Source organism: Patagioenas fasciata, chromosome 1 (assembly GCF_037038585.1).
Source record: "Patagioenas fasciata isolate bPatFas1 chromosome 1, bPatFas1.hap1, whole genome shotgun sequence".
Lineage (NCBI taxonomy): Eukaryota > Metazoa > Chordata > Aves > Columbiformes > Columbidae > Patagioenas > Patagioenas fasciata.
Genome location: NC_092520.1, coordinates 163,884,242 through 163,908,378, shown reverse-complemented (window position 1 = coordinate 163,908,378; position 24,137 = coordinate 163,884,242). Strand labels below are relative to the sequence as shown.

The window sequence follows — 24,137 nt, the reverse complement described above, 5'->3', positions numbered from 1 at the left end:
ATCCATTTAGGAAAAAAAATAACAACAACAAAAAAAATAATCTGTCCCAGCTCTAAAATATTCTTACTGATTCTGCAGAAAAACTTCCCCTGTGCCTTGGCAGCTGTTCACAGTTTAGAAAATGCATAAACAAAAACTGACATAAGCAAAACAAATCTGAGACAGTACGAAATGATTTCAAAGCCAAAAACAACTACAAATAAAATCGCCAAAGAGAGTTCTCATTTATTATACTAAAATTTTAAGAACTACTGTGAGATGCCATGAGTGGCTTATTATCACTTGCAATTTTGATTTTTAAAAAGTTAGCAATATAAACAAGAAAGCACAGGGTAACTGAATTCAGAATACGCTGACAGATTGCTGAGTCAATTGGGGACAATGAGCAACTGAAATGTTACCACTGCATTTCTGCAGGGATCAGATCAAGACCTGTTGCTATTCAGTATTTGCATCAATACTGGAAATGAACATTTATTTTAAAAGCTACTGGAAATTATATCTGTGGTTGTCAGGAACCAAGAGCATGGTAAACAAGAACAAGTCAGAAAGTGGTCCACCTCACCTAATTTCAAAAAAAGAAAATTAGACACAGACACTTCTTGTATCAGCTAGAAGGATTCAAGTAGAAAATACTTTCTCTCAATAATATATCAAGAGACTCTATGACACAGACAGACAGATATGAACATCCTTCTGGAAGTACCTAGATTTAGCACGTAATTTGTCAGATGTCTACCAGCTGAGCAAACATCCTCAGGCAGAATGTGTTGATGGATAATACATGATTATGAAACAAGATTCATAGTCAGGCAGCAAGAACGATCAAGGGGATAGAAATGTTCTCCTATGGAGAAAGTTGGAAGCCACTGGGATGGATCATTTGAGGGAAGAGGCATATAAAAGGAGCTATAATAAAATAACCAGCAATGTATCAGTGACAGCTCAGTGATGCCTTTTCTGTTCAATTCCTAACAACAAGGGGCTATTCAATTAAATTCAAAATTATGAGGAGGAAATTCTCTGCATAGCAAATATTTCACATGGAACTCCTTGCCACCAAAACCTGCTGACACCAAAGCAAACACCAAATCCTGACACATCAGGATTCAAAACGAAATGTTCACAGAGGCATTCATCCTCCCGCTGCTGGTCCTGTTGCCAAACCTCCACTAAGGACTTGAGATGATGCATCCTACTGAACTCACTCCACAAATACAGCCAGTGTTGATGGTGGCAGAAACATCACAAAACTGGCAAACTTCAGAGACAAGTGTCTGCTTTGTAAGCTGATGATAATGGCTTACAATAACTGTAGAAAGACTGGGTGTCTCAAAGAACTGTGCCAAATGAGAGCAATTTTGAAGATGTTGCTCTTGTTTTCCACCCTTCAGATTTGCTGCAACTCCAGGGACTGGAAGAACCCCAGAGAGCACTGTGAGGAAGGCTCTATGTGTCCTCTTACAGCTCAGTGTGTGGCAACAGCTCCTTCGCTGTCCTGGACCACTCAAATGCAGCACGGCTTCTTGGCAAGCGCGGGCATCCTCTTCCTCACCCGAGCTTCAACACAAAGTCCGAAGCATTGCAGTAGCTATTAACAAAATGCTGCCTCTTTCCTGAGATCTCAGGTAGCAGCTACACTTTCTCTTTGTGCTGCCCTGTTGCTTACAGCCTGCAATTCCATTAGCGACAGCAACCCAGAGCGGGCTGTGAGACTTCAAGTAGCTTATTTATAGCTGAAGTTTGTCAAGTTTGTCATTCCTTGGAGAAAAACAATCCAGGAGAGATTAAAAAAAAAACAAAAAACAACACAACAAAAAACACACCACACAACAACCTTGCTGTATTTGAAGGAATTCATTACTGTTTTCGCGTTCCTGACAATGGTGTTACAGCAAGCTAAAACTGAAAGCAGGTAGTTTCCACAGCAATTGTTAAAATGACAAGTTGTCACCCACTAAGTAATTTAAAAATAAACAAATCACTTCAAGAAGTGAGGGTATGAAGTCAGCCCAGTTGATATTCACTAGCGGTCATTCCTTGGCAAAGGGATGAGGTGTTCCTTCCCTGTACCTAAATAGCATACTGATACTCCCTAACCCAAAACCCATTATTAGGCTATCACTTAGGAAAAGCTTTGGCTACAAATTTATGAATAGTCACCATTAAGAAAGTCTTCTGAGCAGAGGAAAAATTATACACTGATGTCATGAATACTGTCTGAAGACTGAATTGGTGGCATCCCAAAAAAAGAAAACTGGGAAATGTACAATCACCATTTAATAATGTTCTCACAAAGAGCAAAAGTCATAAAGCAGACATGCAGGTCAACTCTGATTTTTCTTTGACATTCACTTTTAAAGAAATAGCATTTTTACTCTTTATTTTCCAAAACCACCACATCTTAAATTCAGAGGTGCCTTTATAACGATAATATCGCCACACATTCACACAGAGACAAAACTTCACTGTAAGACAACTGTGTAACAGAGACTCATCACTCTCCTCTGTTCTTTGTCTTACTCTACACTTGCTAGAATGAAAACGTCTTCATTGCCATATTTACTTTAGTGATTCTTTCCTGTTAAATCCAAGCAACAATTTTAATGTGGCCCAGTGTACCAGTGGTCAAAAATAGCTACTATGAAACTATCAAAGTCTTTTCCTTATCTCCGATAAACTGCCATTTTTCTCACATGGCTCTCCTTTTCTATTTAACTAGTGTGGTGGTGGCAAGTTAATCCCTTTGGAATGAAGAGTCTAATTAAGATCTATTAGATGTTTAAACATTAATTAGACTATAGTAATTTAACACTCAAGCTAATATGGTATTTCATTCTATAAATGTGTATTTCTGCTACTGGGTGATGTTTTTGTTCCTTATCATTCAGAATAGCAGAGAAATCAATCACAGTGGTCCCCAGTCTTAAAATACTATGAATTTAGTGGAAAACCACTGGAGGTTTTCCGGATAAAACAGAAAATGGAACTCTTTTCTAATAGAATTAAACTTGAAAAGGAATAAAAACTATGTCTATTTATTTTTTACTATTTCATTTCTATTTTTCTACTGGAAGTCATTTATAACTGCAGTTCTGTGATTAATTGTTTGTAAAGATTCTGAAGCCACTGAAACCCCCAAAATTGCATACTAGAACTATATTGAGCATCTAGAGGTGGTATAGAGATGGGGTTTGAAAAGTACCCAACATTAGACAAATTGTGCAAGTTACGAATACAGCCTAGAAAAGAACTCAATTTCTTTCTTATCCAAATTTCAGCTAAAGTCACACATTTAGTGTCAATACACTTCAAATAAGTACGATCACTGTCTCCAAAATTCCTTGATTAAAAAGCAAAGGAACTTAAAAGAAGAGATTATTCATAAAGTAAAAGGATTCTAAAATTAAAAAAAAAAAAAGAAAAATCAAAGCAATACTTCTTGACTAGTAGACAGAACAGTTGAATACACCAACTGAAAACTGTGGATGATTTAATATACTTAGAAATATACGCAACAGTCATGCACAAGGGGAAAAAAAAGATTACTATCTATACTGGTATACTTACATAGCACATAGGCTTACCTTTATGAACACCCATCTGCATAGGGGAATGCACATATATGACACACACTGACACTTCAAGGAGCTCTTAGCAGAATATGCTGAGATTTCTCACATGCCTACACACACAAATAAGAATTTGGCCTACAAAGTCCTTAGTCAAAACAGCTGACAGTTTACCATTTCTTATCCCACAGACCCAGCAATGATCCTAACCAGAGGACTATTCCATACTGCAGAGTTGGTGACCCACGTAACAGTTGATCTGAGAAGGCACAACCCTGTGCTGTGTTTGTCTGCCTCTTCACTTTGCCCAGAATATTTATCTGTGCAAATAGATCCAAGTGAAGTAAGAAAACAAATATTTCTGTCTTGCGTGCGGAGCATATATTAGTATCAGAAAATTAACCTCACATACTGATCCACACTATCTAACACAAAAAATGTCATCAATTATAAGACTGGCAAAGAATAGATATTATTTTCCTAGAGTATATTTCTGCCTCATAAATCTTGAGCATCCTTATTAACTCCGATTACCTATACAAATAATATAAGTTGCTGGGAAAGCAGATTCAAGATTGAAGGACAGCATGATAGTGCTTAATTAAACATAGCTTACAGTGATGTCCACATATCCTTTTAAGTCTTCACTTCCAGACAACTGAACAAGGTTTTTTTGAACCGTTTTTTTTGCTTAAGGATACTGAATTTCCAAAGATTTTGCAGGGTCTCTACATACTATAAAGATGTAACAGCCAAGATGGTTACCACCTGACAAGAGAGGGACAAATGGAGTCCTGCAAGATCTGCATGTAGGACAGACTGTTCTTCCTCGCCCTTTCACCTCAGGAAAAGGTAGGTGAAAAATGTACACTGAATACCTCAGTATGCAAAGCCATGCATACTTCAGTTCATTTTTCAGAGCCAAAGCTCACTCCTCTTGTTCACAGTGGTCTCTTCTGCTACCACAATAATGCAGAAAAGAGTGTTCAGACTGTTTCTCTTGTTCACATGAAAAATGGTATTTTTATGTGCGATAGAAATCTCGTTCTTTCATTAGCAGTTAATTGAGAGCCTACATGATTTAACTCATGATAGTTAAATCAATCCCCAAATTAGTCAGTGAATGTTGAGGAGTTCTCACAGATGTATCCATGCTTGCCCTACATAAACAAACACCACACAGGAAGAATATGACAAAAATGACCTCTGGGATGAGCAAAAGTTGTAGCACAGTGGTAGAGTATGTGCCCATACTACAAAATGTCACAAATCCACCTCTGCGTCTGAAGTTATTTGCAAGTTCAAGTACACAAGTATATAGTGTTAGTTCTTCTGGACATTTTTGTCCATCTATACAAATGTAGGTATATATATGTATTTGAACATATGAATTCTTGGAAAATTACTGTACTCCCTTTTCCACATAAAGTTACTACAAAATCCTTTCTGCAAGGGAGTCTACCTTATTAGTTTAACATGTTATTTCACTTACCCATTCCTCTTGAATTCTACCTTTTTTCCTTTTCCATTTCCATTTCCATCCTTTTCCAACATTGCCCCACCACTTTCAGACAAATTCTTTCCTCCTTTGTTTTAAAACTACTTGATTACTTTTAATTTGTAATGTCCTAGAAAGAACTTTGCTTCATAATGTTCAGAACTTTCTTATGTTCCATCACATCATAGGTCCCAGCCCACAGCTGTATCATGCACTAAGAACCAAGCCTCACTCCTGCAATCAGCAAGCAGACACTTGTAATTGACACAAAAGCTTTCAGAAGTCCCATGGTGACCCAGTTTGTAAATTCACAGCAGCAAGTGGATTCCACCAGGTCAGTATATCAGAGACTCTTCAAAAAAGAGCTAAACTTAAGCAAGTCTCAAACGAATGGTTGATTTTTATTGCCATAGTTGCATTGCAGATATTCTCTGTGTCATGTATTTCAGTCATACACTCATTGCAAGATTTCATGCCCAACACTAACATAGTAAGCAAGTTAGTAAACTTTATCTAGACAGAAAGTACAAAACAGCCATTTGTTTTCAGTTTTCTTCAGCTGCTGCAGTTGTTGGCCGGGAGCATTAAAGCATTTGAGTTTCTCTGTCCAAGCCATTTAGGGAAAAAAAAACAAACAACACATCATGCTTGTTATCACTTTGTGTACTTTAATATTTAACAAAAAAAATATTTGTTTTGCAAACTTGCTTTTCTGAGAGAGAATTGAAAAAATCAAGTCAATGTCTAGAAGCTAAAAAACCAAAGCTATATGCCTCAGATCCTACAGATCTCAAAATAATGTGGTAGAAAAACATCCTGACAAAATCTCATTTCTGTTTCATAGAACAACTTAACACGTTTCCCCACAGTCTTTCCATTAAAATAAGTTAACACTTTTTAAAAAGTTAACCACGAAGACAATAACAAATACCAAACCACAGCTTCAAGACCTCAGAATTTCCTTTGCTTTTAAACACTGCATTTTGCTTTTTATTTTACATTCTTCTGTTATTAAAATGATAAAGAACAGGATTTTGCACAAAGCAACATACACAGGTGTCAGCTAGGCACAATCTCCTGCTCTATGAGAGATTACCAGTCTTCTTCCTTTTACATGCACTGGTACAAATACACGTAGTACCAGGTGAATTAATAACATGAAACACAAATGTGAGCGCATATGGTGCCACAGACGTCGTTTACATAGCAAGTAGCAAGGTGAATTAGAGCAGATTAGTAGATCAAACCATTTAATTCCAGTGCTCCTCACATTTTCCATTGGATGTTATTTGTGGTTTATTTTACACTACATTTATCCTTGTTCACTGGACCAAAAATGCAGTTCAAATAATCCTACAGATCTTTGCTGTCCTGACTGAAGGCTCTTCAAGCTGTTAAGCTGTCCATTTCATCCACTTCATGCAGATGACAGTAGCACATCAGTTCAAACATCATCAGTAGGCTCCACCATAAAATCTCTACAAGCCCTATATTCCATATCTCTGGTCACAGAACCAAAACATATGCCAGCGCCCTCTTGCCAGGAAGGGACAGCATCACTCATGATGTCCTCAATGCCAAGGAGCATCATGAGAGCTACCACATACCCCTGCATCCCTACACATAAAATACACTCTGGCCATGTTGCAGCACAGGCCTTACCTGGTTGCGCAAACAGCAAAGGATTGTCCTGATGATGCTTGTTCCTGCAAACAGTAACAATCCATTTCTGTTCTAGTATGGTCATCTTCGCTTGTGTGGTGTATTAGCAGGAAGATGAAGAAAGTTTAATCATAATACACATGCCCTTATGCAGAACTTCTGTACTTCTGATGGTCTGTAAACCAGTATGTTTTCACCATGTCCCCTGCTCCACAAACACTGGCTAAAAATGGTCCTCTAACAACTGCTGTATTCACAGTGTCATCAAAGCTTGTTTTGTAAGCTCTTTTCATGCCCTCAGTATCAACACATTCACTACACTTTTACAGCTCTTCCATGCTCTCCCATGAGTTACCACTGAATTTCCTTTAACAGTTCACAGGTTTCTAATTACTACTGCAAATCAACACAGGTGATAAGCATGCCACAATAGCAGAGCTAAAAGAACTTCTGCCCCTAGGACTGTTAAAAAAGACAGAACAATTACTAAATGGGCTTCACTCTGCATGGTATTGCAGAAGCTGGGATATATCCAGAATACCTAATGTCAGGTGATCACAGGCAACCAAGTTTCAGCATGCTTCAGAGCTAAAGGCATTGGTGCTTTTACATAAAATGTCTTTCACTGATGGATACTGGATTCACTCTCTGAAGAATAAAGACATTGCAAACAACACTGTATCTTCTTGGCTAGTGATTAGAGAATCAACAATAATTTCTGAAAAAATAACCATGTAAAGCAGTGTGATTGCTTTTGTGAACACCAAAGTTAGAGTGCAGCAGGCCACTCTAACCGGACCAATCTTCTCTCCATCCCACTGAGTTTCATCCCCCAATGAGAAGGGCCAAGCCCTGAATGTCATCTGAGTCTTGGCGTCAGATGCCTTGAGTGGTAGAGGGGGGAAAGAAAAGACAAATCCTAAAGAGTTCTGGCTACAGTTGCCTCCAACTCAGATCCAGTAAGAATTTGTCATCTCCAGACACGCAAAACACATCATCCTCTCCTAGATCCTTAATAGAGGCAGTATAATGGCCTGTGGCTGAAGCCTCAGCAACAAAAGTACACCCCAACAAGTGTCATTTCTAGGTCTGCTGTTTTGGTGTTCCTTGCCCCACCAACCATGACCAGTCACCCAGACGAAGTAGATAAGTTGGAAAGATGGTGAAGTAAGTTTTCCTTAGGAATTACTGTTAGAAGAGTATAAACACTGAAGATATAGATGCAATTTAAATATATATGTCATGAAGAATGGACAGGCATAAACAGGATCTGGAAGACCATCAATGGGAGGAGATTCTGCCTTTTCAAAGGCTGACTTTTTAGAATGGATCATACCTCATACAAAACTGTAGTATTCCCACGAAGAAGAGGTCCATAGCAAATATAGGAATGACCAACAACCCAGCCTAAATCAGAAGCTGCCCACCACACCTAAAATGAAATAAAAACATAAATATACTAAGGCATTTTTGAGAGGAGTTAAAAAAAAATATACATGACATTTAAACAGAATTACCTCACCAGGCTTGAGTCCATATACAGCTGACATTGTCCAGTTCAGCATAACTGCATAGCCACCTGTTGGTCTGACAACACCCTAAATAAGAAAATTTGAATACTTAAGATCATTTGAAGAATGCAATGATATTCCTGTCTTCAATGAAACTTTGTGGGTTTTATCAGTAATAGACTTAAAGTTGTTTCATTTCAACACTCCTCACTTAAGAAAAGGATCCATTCCAGTAAGTACATGCTTATGCTAGCATTCTCACTGAAGAAGTAATTTTGGAAAACAAACTAACAAACATACAAAAAAAAACAAACAAACAGACAAAACAACACACACACACACACCCCAAAACAAACAAACAAAACAACAAACAAAACAAAACACACACACACAAAAAACCCACAAAACACCAACCCAAGCCCTTGATGACAATAGTTCTCAGAAGATAACTAACAAAGCCTAGAATTCTCTCATTAAAATCAGGTATACAAATATTTAGACAACATATACTGACCAAAAAAAAAAAGAGATGTGAATGTTTACCTCAATTAAACTGTGGCCATCTAAATGCTAGGCATGTTCCAAACTCATCACTGAAAAAGAGGTGCACTTGCGGAGTAGTCGATGCCTAAAATAGCTAGAGTGAATTACTCCCTGAAATGTATCCCTCTTTCTGCATTGGCTCTTTTTAAAGATGTTATAAAACTGGCTTAAACCAGATGTCTATTTTTGAAAGGTTTAATATCTAGCCTGAAGTATACATACAAAAGCAAACAAAGAACATCCCAGTCTTAGTAAAAAGCGGGATTAGAAAACTAGAACAAGAGAGTAGCAATAGCACTGTGCACCTCAGTAAGCCAAAAACCGGCTTTGGGACACCATTAATTAGACAAATTTTGAAATATTTTGTAATATTTTTACGTTTAATATACATTTCATCATCTTCTAGTATGCTGTTCCTAGAATAAAGAATTAAGTAAACTATATCCTGGACAAAAATTTAGGTGAGATTCCTCTAACAAAAAAAAATGTCTACAGTGTAGACATTACAATGCAGCGCTCTGCCTGTGCTGGGCGTGATACATTCTCTTTATGTAGTTAATAGAATGAAATAGTCACTTTCAGTCCTGGTCCAAGAGAGGAGGGACTGTAGACACACACTAACTCAGTCAAATAGAGATTGCCACAGCAGAGGACAGTTAACCAATGCTTCACAAGTTTCAGAAAGCAGATTGCCTGTGTCAGGCTCAGCTTCTAACTTAGTTCTTGCTCTGAGATTAAAAGAGGTTTTGTTATGAAGGTCATAACTGAGTAATTTTACTTCCACGAACATTTAAAACTAATTTCTTCACATGAATAAAAAAGTTATTTTATTCATTAAGCTACTCATTGTAGCATGGTACTAGTTAACACTCTCCCTTTTAGAAGGGTGCTTCATTCAAGGTGTCTGTATTTTTCTCTGTGGAGAGCCAACACAGTCAAGTAACCTTCCAACACCTTTTATCTCCGAGATACTGTATTTTGAAACTAGCAGTTGAGCAAAACACCTTTCGTAACAAAGGATCTTATATTGGACTTTGTGACATTACAATGAAATTATTAATTTGTTTTAAAGTGCTCGGTATCACACGTCGCTGGATGTGGGAGTGCTCAGACTAGTACTGGCTGTGTGATACGTGTCTCTAAATTTGTGGTGGTAAGATCACTGCCTGAAAATTATACTGAGCTTTAAAATAAAATTTTAAGTATCAAGCAAACACTCAAGAGTTTGCTTTTAAAATAAGATCTTTTAACAAATAATCATTGTAAGACTAATTGATATTTTAAAGCAAACATTTTCAAGCAATACCCTCTGTCAGTTTTCACTTAATCTAAACTTCCATTTTCACAGGAATTATTTTCTCAGAACTGTTCAGTATCACAAGACTTCAGAACATGCTTAATTACATTTAATCTGTAATGCCACTCATTACATCTTATTTATGGGAAGATTAGCTAACATGGAAACAACAAATAAGCAAAGACTATTCAGCAATAAATGCTATCACACAAGTGATACATGAACTAATCTTGCCATTAAGTAACTACACTATGCTCATCTCAAACAGTTAGAACACAGAAGATATTAATAAATAAAAGACATTCTGCTGTCCTCACAAGTTTATACTGTCCTTTTTGAAGTAAATGCAGTTTATCTTTATATTACTTACATTTAAATAAACAAACGTCGTTTATTCCTAGACATTGACTTTAAAGTAATGAAATGTGAATAAATGAGATTAAACCATTTCTAGCAATGATTATCATTCATAGCACTGAGCACTGGCAAACATTTCCAACCTTTTTAATTAACTATTTTCTCAAGTGGAACTGCAAATAGGTTGGTCACAAACACTCAAACTACAGATAGTCCTTCACCTTGGGCAAGCCCGTTGTTCCAGATGTATACAGAATATAAAGCGGATGGTCTGAGGAAACGGAGACACATTTATAACACTGTGCTTTTGCAAGCTCTTCTTCCCAGTCAAGATCGCGTCCTGGGGTAAGAGGAACAGGGCCCTGCCCATTGAAAAATAGAAAAGCAGCGAAAGAAAAACAGGCAATCAATGGAAGCCAATCAAAAAACATATACTATTCAATTTCCTGGAAAGTATTGTTCAATTTTCTGTACCGTAATCTCTCTGCTGCATTATTTTTATTTACTATTTAAATCTTATGAATACAAAGTTCCCCCATAAAATTCAAAGACAAACTACAAACCAAAATTTTACTTTTAGTGAGAAGGCATGTACATCTGAAAGTTAACATAAAGGCACAACTATTGTACACCCACCAAATTAGGTCGCTTGTAAACAAGAACTTTATCAGGTTTTCTCTGTACCATTGCCAGTGCTGCTTCTAGGAGGGATAGGTATTCCACTTTCCTTTTTGGTTCTACTCCAAAACTTGCCGTCACAATAAGCTTGGGCTAAAATAAAGAATTTAGATTGTTAATACATACATTTGCAATATGCAACCTAATAATATCTTTTCCATGAAACTCTTTGATTAATGACACTAAATGTATACAGTCTATCTTCACATAATTAGAAACAGGGTTTAGATCAGCTTTGTAAGGAAGTCAAGCTTGTGTGATCTTGCTGTCCGCGCATACGTTTTTTTGTTCAGGAGCACACTAACAACTTCTGACACTCCTCACCATTTTCAAACAAATTTGAGTAAGAAATCAGCAGCATTAAGTTCTTTCAAGTTGCATGAAAAGTAATGAACTGAGAGAAAAGCCCATCTCCATCTTAGTCTCTCCATTAAGAAAAAGCGGTACGGTGATGTCAACAATTATCTGTCCTCTTCAGCCTGTTTTCTAATTATCTGCCTGCACGCAATGGCATATTTCAAAGCTAGCTATAGCACTTTGCTGGCTCTTTTCCAGCCTGTAATTAAATGGAACGGGAGGGAAAACAGCAGAAAGAGAAAAAAGAAGGCAAACAAGAGTTGACAGGAAAGTAGAAACACAGGAAGGAAATAAGCTAAAGTCATAAGGCACATGAAAGAAATAAAGCAAGTGATGGCTGCAGGATTTAGGATGGGAAACCACTAAAAATCAGATTTCTGTAGTTCTGGGGTGTTTTTAGAATAATTTATATTTGCAAACGTGGATTTAGCATCTTTGTTATTAAATTAACGTCAGGTTTTACACAAGATTTCTTAAGTCAAGAAATCTGCATACAAACTACTTTGACTTAGCTCCAAAATCAGTATTTTTATTTCTTGTCTTTCAGGAAACAAAAGGTAACACCAAAGAAACGATGTGTTAGAACATATTTTAATTGGAGAAGAATGAGTCTTCAATCTCCTTGCTTTTGGAGCTTTAAAAGTGTGTTTATCTTATGCCCCTCAGTTTGATCAAACTGGTTTGCTAATTGTATGCATTAGCATAAATCTCATTATGTAGGCACAAACCACTATGCCACAGTTAAGGCTGCATTAAACTCAGAACAGAAAGCACAGATTAAACTGTTTTCTTTTGCAATAATAAAATGTTTCCTGTCCAAATCTGCCATTCAGGGAAGTTTGCCAATTAGTTTGTATTCAAAATAAAGATTTCAGATGAGCTTTAAAATTTCAGCATTTGTCATCTTTCTGTTTTGCAATGTACTGATTTTATGAAAGATGACACAATACAGCGCAGTTAAGCTGAAAATTCATCTGGAGGCTACCCTGAAATTAGACTGTAATTAATGAAAGATATTAACACAGTTCTATTCAATTGTTAAGATGAAAGACTGTTGTCAATGCCAGGTTTACAGCCATTTGTAAGTAGTGCCGCCTCTGCACATCAAGTACTTTGTATGCCGCAAGGAAGTCTAAAAATAACCAATCCTAAATTGCCTATGGTGATGTATTTCCCAAGTGAGGGGTACGACTTGGAAGCATCATGGATCACTCTGTGCAAATCAAAGCTCCATTACTGGCTTTAACTGCTATTTTCCAGTGTTTTACCACTCTGCCTACTGACTTTACTTTCCCTGCATTTCTGTTCCCAAGTTGCTTTTATACACCCATCTCCCACCTCTTCTGTGGCTCCATGTAGTCCTGCACCATAGGATTAGACTGAAATATAGCTAGTCTGAAGGAAAAGAAGGAAAGTTCAAAGGTTTGTTGGTAAAGGAATGCCAGCGACAGTGAGCTGTAGGAAAAAAAAAATTTAAACAGTACAAAAAAGTAGAAATGAGACAAAACAAGGCCAAATAGTACCAAACCAATAATTTTATTCTGTTGTAAAGAGACCTGCTACAAATTTTTGTATAGTCTCTAATAGCACACAAGGCAAAGTTTAGGAAAATAAATATATTTTATTGGGTCAACTAATGAAGCTGCAAAAAGCCCACACAGAAAACCTTCGGGGCACAAAATGTCAAGAGTTTCATGAAGAGGTTTACAAAGAGATCCAGCACTCAGTCCCTCACTGTTCAACACAAAAAACTCTTTTCTCCTTGTGCTGCAGCCACACATCTGATCACAAGGCTATGCTCAAACTTACTGCACTTTTGTTGTGCTTCTCTCCTCCTTAAAAAAAGTGACAGGCATTTTAAGATATCTGGTGCTTATGCAGTCATTATATAGTTCTGCTGCACCTGCTGGTACTGCTCTGGCTTTGCAGCTAGATGATCCATGTCAGATTAACATGCACATGTAGTTCTGCCAGATATTACCCAGTGCTCTAAAGAAAGAGACCCAAACCATACCATACAAGTAGTTAAAAATAAAAAGCAAGACACTGCCTTCTAATCTACAATACACATGCCAAAAATAACGGTGCTTCAAGAGAAGCCAAGACAGGACTGCAACTATTATAAGGCAATTGGGCATCTTCTGTATCAGCAGCTGAGCTTTCTGCCTAATCACTCAGAAGGCTGGATTGTCTTATGATGAGAAGTAGGAGTAACCATTCATAGCCATACTTGTGTGCAGGAGCTATGCCTTATTCAGAATAAACCATTAAAAAAATATTAGCTCATTTTCTCAAGGAACTCCTTAAAATCTCCAAATGTGCCAACTCTAAATAACTGAGGAATACAGTGTTTTCGACCTTAATGGAAGACAGTAATAGCCAGTTTTGAATAACTTGGGTGTCTCATACACTTTGTATTTCAAAGAATTATTCTTCACTTGCAAATCATGACACTGCTTTGCTGAAGCATTTCTGAAAATCCCATGTCTGAAAAACTCCATTACTTGCACTTTATTTTGCAGGGTTTGGACTTAAAATCTAAAAAACCCTCTGGAATTGCTATATAATTATTGTGATTCATAAAAACATGAGAAAATTTGGTTGCTGAAGGCATAGCAACTACCCTGTCAAACATGCGTATAAACATATTATATTACTAAGATAAAATGCTTAAACAGATGCTATGTCAATTTCTCAAAATATAGTTAATGTCCTTCAAAACTATGCATTGTTTCGATATTGCAAATTATATATTCCTAGATTCGGGTGAAAAGAAAGGTGACAAGAAATGCCTGTTCTCACGCTCTGTATCACTTCATCACAATTCACTGCAGAACGTCAGTAACTGCCAACACCTGACAAGAGTAAAAATTAATAGGTGCAGGATTTTGAAGCATTCCCAAACCTATTTAAAATTCAAGATAAATTAAGGTAAGCTGGTAAAGTATATGTACATTTTCATAGTCACCAAGAAGTGCTTGTTATTTCTTTCACTTACAACTTCCAGTAAAATGTGAAGTTTGACCTTGCTTCCACAGGAACATCTCACAGCCAGCTTTCCATTTCACATCTTTAACTCTTTCTAATTAATCTTAACAACATCAGGTCCTACACTGCAGCATCTAAACCAAGTCACATAAAAGCCTAATAGAATGGTTAGGGGGTTTTGAGACTGCTTCAATTAACTTCTGAGTTCAGCAAAATACCATCTCTCAGAGCTACTTATATACATATTTTAAATATAACCTCAGTAGTGTGCAATTCACTTATCAATAAAGCTTTACAGTATTGCAAAACTGGGGCATGTTTTGAAATTTAGATTGAGGATGTGCCTCTCCTCTTTACTTACACTGTTATTACACATCGGATGGTGTAAAAAATCATCCAAAATATTGAGGTGTGCCTTTTAAAGAAAAAGGAAGAAGGCAGTGTAAATTAGGATTTAGTCCATGGCCTGCAGCTGGTAACTCTATAGCTAACCCAGCAAAAGATTTGCTGTGTGACCTTGAGTAAATCAAACTTTCTCTGTTTTCTTTTCAATGCATGAAGTAAGGATTATGGTTACTGTGCTGTCTCCCTTTGTTCCTCAGATAGAGTCCACTGGGATTAATTATCCAATATTTGCAAAATGCTCTAAAAGTAAACATCCATATTGTAGCAACTTCCATTTTTAAAGTCTACCAGTTTTTCTTCTACATTATGTTTTCCTAATCAAAAGCTTCTATGAAGTAAAATTAATTTTTAGAGCTCATTGAAAAAGTGAGGGAGCAGGAAGAAAGAGAAAACTATGGAGCTGCCATTAGTCTTCTCTAGCTCTTTTTCACAATTCCAACAAACCATTTCAGCTGTTTTATTAACTTCTGCTTTGTTAAAATATCAAGAGGGAGTAGGGGGAATGCATTTAACTTCCTATTTACAAATATTCATAAAATTCAAGCCTTAGGGATCTGAAAAGCACTTCTGTACACAAAAAAACTAAGTAAAAGTTCCAAAAATCCTGTGGACTTCACCCTGCATAATGTTTTGGCTTATATACCTAACCAATGTGATTCAGTGATAGGCAGTGACCACAGATGGTCTGAGTGATCCAGGTGACTTAACAACACGACAAGGACTTTCGTCTTGTTCACTGGTAGAAAACAAGAACAGAACCTTCTAGTACAAACACCACTAGCTGGTTTGAAACTAATGCATACACAAGCTACTAATATGCACATATAAGCTACTATGTAGGTTATTAAAGTACTATTTGCATTTTCACTTACAGAGACTTAACATAATGTTTCAATAACAAGTTCAACTTGTGCGAAACATGGAAGCCTTTAAGGTATTCACCTCTATTAAATATGTTCTCTGCAGAGTCACTTAAGACAACTGGTTCTCTAGCTGCCTTGATTCATGTACAAAATACATGAAGTAGCTATGTAGTTGAAAAAGGTACTACTTAATATGTATAAACATCAAGTAAACCAATTAAGTCATTTAGGGCTGGCAGCATTTTCCTCATACACTTGAGGAAAATGCTGGGTGAAAAACTCATTTTAAGGTGATGCTTGGAAAGACAAAGATTGACAAACACGAGAAGAAAGTATGCTCTAAACAGACAACAGTGTGTTATTAATAAAATTATGCTTTTTAAAAGAGGTCAAAATGTGTATCTCAATGTCTGCCATAAAAGTATCACTGTCAGTACAGATGTAATACTTCACATTTCATTGTTAGATATTATAAACAAACTGAGACTCTGCCACACAAAGAGAAATGTTACCCTCTCTGGAAGAGAAGGGTTTTGGCAGTGATTCATATGAATAACTAATGCAATGGTGTTTGTTGTTCCAAATATGTATTACCTTTGCATGATCAATGCGAACAGAAAGCTCTTTAGATGCAAATCCACCAAAAATCAGGCTATGGATGGCTCCTATTCTTGCACAAGCCAGCATACAGTACACTGTCTGTGGAATCATGGGCATGTAGATGACCACACGGTCGCCTGTCTTCACACCATGTCTGACCATGACATCAGCTAACTTGGAGACCTGTACTGACAAAACATTCACAACATATTAAAAATTTTCCCAGGTCTTCTGTTTCCCCACGAAAGATAACTTTCACACAATCAACAGACACAGGACATTAAGGAGATAAGCCAGTGTGATACAGAAAGGAGATGAATTATGTAATCCAGGTTCAATAAATTTAAGACAATTTCTTTTTGCAAAAAACACTGTAATACATCTCTCTGTTTTTGTAAAATTAGAATGGACTGAAGCTGATTATTTTACGCATTAGAGCAAAAAATCATTAGCAATGTTTTGCAAAATTTTGAGTTATGCAAACCGTTATTTCTTTTATCCTGATAACTGCTTTTAAGAATGGATATAAACAGGGCATTTCATAACTCAAATTCTGTCCTAACCTGATAAGTTTGAAACACAAATCAATATGTAGTAATATTTTCTCTACTACAGTGTTGCAAACTTCTCAGAACCCGAGACAAGAAATCTTATTCCCTGAACCAAATGTAAATACAAATTCAGAGAAATTCATTTAGATTTAAACAATCATTTTCCCCCTTACTTTCACATTTTCATGTTTGGTATGCAGAAGCCTGAAGACAGAATGTGAATGGCAGCAAAGGACTGGAACTCTAGAAACATGACAGATGAGCAGCAATGTCAGCCATCTGTATCACCATGAGAAAATATTTATTAACTTGGCAGTGTATAGTTATCTGTCACAAAACTAGCATTGAATATTTCATTAGTACAGCAGGACATACAATTTACCACCTAGTAAGTTCTGTTAGAGTGAGCACAGGAGCCTGTGACAAGCACTATGCATTTGTCCCGACCTGCTTGTTCTGGCATGGAAACATGGCATCTTCCAGAGGAAAAGCAAACACCTAATTCCCCTAGAGCAACCGAATGAACCCAGCTGTCAGAGGTTTCTCGAATCCCAGAGGCTGACAGTTGCGTAACATTCAGTATCTAAACCTGCTCATTGTCTTTAAATGTTCTAATTGGACATCAGCATGTAGAGGTGTGCAAGTAATAGAGGTAAAACTGCATTAGCTGTGCATAAAACACAGGCTAACAGGAAAAAAAAAAAAATACTAAAAAGAAACAAAGTAAACTAATAACCTAATAGGAAACAGGGCAGAAGTAGAACCACCCCGGGAAGTGTAAACTGGAATACTCTATACGCACGGTTACATGCCAGTCAGATGTAACAAGAACAGTTCTGCTTGCAAAAACTTTACATTCGTGATAGGGCAAAAAAGTTAAATTCTCCAGGAAGTTCTTAGGATAACTGAAGACATATAAATCCAAGTTCAGAACAAAGGAGTTGCTCTGTCTTGCAGCAGAACTCTTCTTACCTACAGCAGTAAAACTCTTCTTTAAGAGGTTGCCATTCACTAGAAAATACTACAATAAACATAAGTTTACACATTCTAATTTCTTTCACTATCAGTGTAACATAAGTTGACTCCTATATTAATTCCTCACATCTTACCTGCACTGCATTATTCCTTATTTATTCATTATATCACATAGATAAGGTGTCAAGTAAAATTCAGTCTCGTGAAAGACGTTCTTCAGGTGCTATAAGACTGGAGAGAAAGGAAAGGGGAGACAAACCTCTTGAGAGCAGCAGGGGGTTGTTGCCTGTAGAATACAAAATACCCAAGCTTCTGAAGCAGTAAGAGACATTTTCAGTGACCCAGCAAATAATGCAAGCAATAGGAGCAGCCTAGGCCGTAATTCACATTGTGCCAGCAGGACAGGAGGGAAGGACCCACTTTTTCAAGGATGATCTACTCAGGAGGGTACATTTTCTTTGAAATATTTTACTTACATTTATATTATTCAACAAATTTGAGTTTTCTTTATTTCGAGTTACCTTATTCCAGTTAATTATTCCAAATTCTAATACCACTGTTACTTTTCAAGATCTGTAGGCATTAGGCTCTTTCCTTCACAGTCATATTCAAGAAAACTTGGGGCAATTACCTCTAATCCTAGAAGCCTATCTGATACATGTACTGAAGAAGACAATAATATAGCATTACTCACTCTTCTGTCTTCAGTGTGAACACCTGTTCATACTTTCAGCAACCTGTGACAGTAACAACCAGCAGCTCTAGATGCATCTGACCTGTGTTTGCATTAAATCCACAGCTCATCCACAATCACACTATGCATATTTCTACGCTTCTGCCCAAGGATATAAGGAAATGCAAACACAAAAGCCCCAAGCATGCATGCTTGCATCAGAAGATAACAGTATAACTTCCATTTTGCATAAACAATGCATAAATCCCTGCTGTTATTTTCAGCTGCAAGAGAGAATATGTTCATAAGGCAAAGTCATCACCATATCAAGCTGAAAACTCACACAAACTAAGGTATGTATATGATTTATTTGTAACAAACCTGTTCTACTAAATGTTATGGATTATCAAAAGAAAGTATCTTTAATTATAGACCTATCAATACTTTATGAAACTAACATATGCTATCAAAAACCAACAAAAATCAACAAGGTCTGGACATGTAAACAACTAGAATTTATTGCCATACCACTAGCATTTACTGTCATTTCTAAATAGGATTGGTGAAAAAAAATTGTAAGAATAACTCTATTTTCAAAGGCGAATCCTTTTTCTATACTTCCTACTGTGAAAACATTAAAATCTGCAAAGTCACTGTAATACAGCTAATATCACCTTATCTCAAAGAACTGAGAAAACTAATCCTTATCTTTGCTGCTTGTGAGACTCTCAAGCAGAGCATTGACAAAAGGCCACAGGCAATGAAAACAATATTTAATGACTGATTTTATATTCAGTGCAAGTGTGGATAGTAGGCAATAAGCAGTTAAACACAATGGATTAGTATTATAATTAATTATTATCATTTTTTTATATTAATGACAATAAAAAGGCAATGTTTGGCTGTTAAAGGAAAAAGGCATCATTTAAAGATCATAGTTAGTAACTTTGTAATAGAAGACTCCCAGTGCCTATACACGAGCTATATAACTTTGGTTCCTGGCTGTAAGAGGGAGACAGTTAAGAGATCTGCATGTATGTATGTGATTTTTATTGAAACCTATCATGCGTAAATTGTACTTAGAGCAAAATATATGTAGCATGCTGTAGACAGGAACCACATGTCTTCCATGCAAACCCAGTAACAACTTGCCTGCACTTAACCTCCCCACCCTAGAGAGTTTAATGTCACCAAAGTCAATACCCCAATACAATAATCAGTTATCTATGATTCGCCTTAAGCCCTTTCCCTCATTCTTCTGACAGTGAGGGAGCATTTGGACTACGTAATATACACTGTCTCTACGTGCACCTATTTGGAAGACTACAGAACATCATAAAACATGTTTACATTGCCCTTATGATTGATGTGGAAACCCTGAAACATCCAAGCAATTACTCTTTCTAAGAAAGGATGGGAAGAGTGAGTAGAGACATTCATTAAACTGTTAAAAGCCATGGAACCTTCCACTTTCTTACAGTGTACTGTCATTTATGGTTTACATTAAGACAGCATACTTTATCACTCAAGATTTTACAGTCGCTATTTTCCCACTAGCATGCTATTTCTCTGCTTTTCTTCAAGTTTAAGATTGCTCTATCATTTTAATATATTTGACACTTCAGTAATAAAATCACTTGAGACCAAGTGATATAATAAGAAACTCAAGTAGGCTTTCAGTTTTGAAGATCTGGGCTCAAATTACACTTCTATCAAATATAAGTCTGTAGTGAACATGGCTTCATTTTTACCCAGCCACCAAACAAACACTACATCTGTATTAGCTGTTCAGGTTTGGAGAAGTGCTGCAGTTCCAAAGTAAATTACCTGGCTGTCACCAGTAGTTACAAAAAGCAGTTTTGATCCATGCCCAAACAATTCTCCTTACAAGTCACTAATAGAGAAATTCCACTCCAAATGCTCAAAAGAGGAATTTCACATCTTTCCAGGTTGAATAACGACTGAGTCTTGCCAGTGTTGAGTCCTTCAGTGCAACTTAAACAACCAAAAGGATTCTTCAAATACCGAGAGCTCCTGAAACATCCTGAAATGCATCTCATGGTGTAAAAAGAGCCATATCACCTATGCATTCCTCTAAACCAAAGGAGCAAGTTGCCTTATGCTCTTCAGCTTCTTCATTGTGTCATTTTTCCAAGACTATAAAGACAGTACTCTTCGCTGCTTTTCCCTGGCCCTTGATCAGCTGTTGCACTCTTCTATAGGGTGCTTCAAAGAGACGGACCTCATTTGAAATCCAATCCAATTTGAAACTGGGTCCAACTTTTTGAAACAACCTGTATTATTCTTCTTAATTATTGTTTCCTCCTTTTCCTACCACTGCAAAAGTTTCTCCAGCATACACATCACCCTGTTGTTACTGTCAAGCCTGCTGGCAGGTGGGAGAAGACTGACAAGTGGTGCTGCATTCATTTCAAATAGAGGAAGGCCATGTTCTTGTTGAGGTGTCAAAACCATACTTCCAAGGTGGCACACGTCGCGTGCCCCTGCCACAGGGATCTTGAAGAGATCTTCAGGGGAGGGGAAAACACTCCACCAAGCCCACAGCTCATCCACAGGCATCCAAGGACCTTCATGCCCTTGGTTCCAGGATCAAGAGTCCTGGGACACAGCCTAGGGAAAAGCAGAACAATGGTGCTGCACTTGCCTATGTGCCTGCAAGCCCCAGAGGACCACCACAAGACAACACACAGGAACATCCCCTTGACCCATTCTCTGCCCCGGCAGGCAATGGGAACTGTACACCAGTGATCCGGATGACCACCTGAGTTCATGTGCATACTCGTTTCTTATACATGTGTTGAGTGCGGGGCTGTGTTTAGGAGGTTTCTAGTAGAATTCGGGCACCAGTCACAGAGACATGGAAAGAGCTACTGCACCTTGACAGATGATTCCCCATGGGTCGTGAGCTGTGATGGAAGCTCTGTGGTGCAACAAGCTCTGCCAGAGACTATCTGGCCCGTCCCAGCTCTGCCCGTGTGCCAGGCACAGCCCTGGCAACTGCATAAGCCATGGACATGGCATGCCTTAATAACAGCCCTCCTAGGCTTCTGTACAAAACCCGAGCCACATTGTCTCAAATGCAGTGTACAAAGGACATACTCAGTGGTGGCAGTGGTGCTGGTATATCCTTCCACCTATAATGAGAAAAAATATAAATCCAGATGATTTCTATTTCTCTCTCACACAGACAGACAGCTGCCAGGATTGCATTTAGTTGCAGTAATTTCTCCTTCCTTCTTTCAGATTTCAAGAAGTTCTTTGGATTGAGAGAAAGCAGGGAATTTTGGGGAAGGACCGTTTTCCTTTCTAGTTTGGGAGATCAGCTGTGGACTGTGTGTCTCCAAGGAGGGACTGGGTTGAGATGGGAACTATGTAATGCTTATCATCTTGGCATTGATTTAATGTTTGATCAGAAGTGATGCCATGGCATTCACTCTGCCAAAGAGACATGCCTCAAACATTTGCCCCAGCAGGAATTTCCAGCACTTGTGAAGGATAGCCCACAGCATTCTGCACAACTCCTACAGCATCTCTGTTCCTCTAAAAGTCCATTATTTGGACAACATCCACTCGGAGTGGAGGGAGAAACCAAGCAGCAGTGAGACAGATGAAGAGTGACCATGGCATTTCCGAAAGGAATCCACAGGTCAAGGAAGCAAAGATTTCTGGGACAGTTATGTTCAGATGGCTTTGAAGTGAGCTATGGGACATTCTATTCAAAGGATGAAAATAAACCTAGTCCAAAGTAAAACTCACGAACCACATACAGTGGAAATGTCAGGAGCCTCAGCAGTTAATTCAGCATGGCTTTGCTTTCCTCATCTGCCCAAGCTGCACCACATTACAGCAGGCATCGCTGGCGTTGATGTGCCGCAGTGGAACCTCCTTTAGTCAGAGGAGATCAAGTTCCAGCTGCTTCTTCCAACTTGTACAGTGTCATTTGGAAGTCTTTTGTGTGGAATGTGAAAAACCCAAGACACCACTCTTTGTAAATTCCTTATTAGTCTCATCCTTTAAAGAATACTAATATTGATATTTTTGAAGATCTATCTCAGTGACATCGAAGTTAAATCTTTCCAGGGCATGCACTGAACAATGACATTTGAGATTTAAATAAGGAAAATGAGCAGTAAAGAAGTCTAAGACACAGTTTTATTAAGATATTGTTGCTTTACCAGATAAAGAGGATAAAACATTGGGTTCACAGTCTCAGTAGGATTTTCTGTCTATATTCTAGTTTTGATTATAAATTAACTCTGAGAAAACATATCTTGAAAGTCCCTATTTCTAGCTGAGAAAGAATTGGCCATTTTTCAAGAAAGAAGTCAAAGAAAGAAGACAGAGTAACGCATGAAGAATGATAAAGACTACTAGAAACAGAACAATCTGGGTGATTCCTCAGTCATATATAGGCAATATGAGCAGAGCAAGACAGAAGCACAAATAAATCCAAACTGACAATGGCTAATACAGCTATTTCGGAAGAAGATGCTTTTAGGTAATTACGGAAAAAACCTTCCTACAGAAGAAATTACATCCTAGCCCATTGTTGATAACATGAAGCCCTTATTTCTCATCCATGTTCTTGTAACATTAAATGCTGTCAGTGGCTTTGGCGTGGGGTGGGTATTGGTTTTACTAATCCCGTCACATTACTGCACTCAGAAATTATTTATTACAGCACTGAATTCAACACATAAACTGTGCATTGCTATTTGAAAGAATCACAGACAGAAATCATACTGCTCTTGTGTATATGACCTGTCAGGCGTCACCGCCCGAAAATAATGAGTCAAATCCTTGAGACTCCTTTTTAGCAACTGAGGCATTGTAGAGAATACACTCAATGATGCATACAGAAAGTTTTTCATCCACCTAACAACTTTAGCCTTAATCTGAAAATGGCAGTCTTTTCCAACACAATCAAAAAATTGTTTTTAAATTAACAGAAGCCATTGCTTCTTATTTCTTTCAAGTATTTTTTTATTTCCCTCATACTACACAGATTCAATAGCATTTCTAACAGAATTTGTGTTTCCCTTATCATTCCTTGCCATCTCACTACTGGAATTAGAGAATCTGCCAAATTATACTCAAAACTTTCACCTACATCCCCATTTTACTGGGTTCAGTCCAACACGGTAATCCTCATCTAGAGGCCTATAAAGAAAAAAGTCCAATCAGTACATTCTGGAAGACTGTTATGCCTTAAATTGGCCAAATTCCTCCTCTCTGCATTTGGAAGGTTTCACCTGTAATAAAATATCATTAACACACTTAAAATGCAACTTTATGCACTATGTACAACTTCACTTTAGCTGTAACTCTCAAGAGTCTGAAGACAGTATAGTTGTACAGAATATCAACATAAACTGATCTTGCCATTATTTACATCAACAAAGAATTGCTGAAATTATCCTGTAATCCTTCTATTCCAGTTCTGCCAAAAAACAAACAAACAAAACAAAACAAACAAAAACAGAAAAAAAAGGCAAAACAAAACAAAGCACCACCACATTCCTATAGGTTGAGTACTAAAAATCCACAAGCTTCCAACATTTCCCTCAATTATTTAGTTGAGATTTA

The 24,137-nt window shown here is 37.4% G+C and overlaps 1 protein-coding gene across 3 annotated transcripts in view; it reads right to left on the bottom strand.

Moving 5' to 3' along the window:
- ACSS3 (acyl-CoA synthetase short chain family member 3) overlaps positions 1 to 24,137 on the bottom strand; it is an 82,869-nt gene that overhangs the window by 48,135 nt on the left and 10,597 nt on the right. Inside the window, exons 3-7 of one of the 3 annotated variants that reach the window (XM_065861119.2) lie at positions 16,326 to 16,514; positions 11,125 to 11,211; positions 10,662 to 10,802; positions 8,250 to 8,330; positions 8,069 to 8,164 (exon numbers count right to left, since the gene is read on the bottom strand). In XM_065861119.2, coding sequence (XP_065717191.1) covers positions 8,069 to 8,164; positions 8,250 to 8,330; positions 10,662 to 10,802; positions 11,125 to 11,211; positions 16,326 to 16,514 — 594 coding nt within the window. Of the gene's footprint in view, positions 1 to 8,068; positions 8,165 to 8,249; positions 8,331 to 10,661; positions 10,803 to 11,076; positions 11,212 to 16,325; positions 16,515 to 24,137 lie in introns of all 3 variants that reach the window. The other 2 variants (XM_065861111.2, XM_065861128.2) reach the window with 2 other exon arrangements.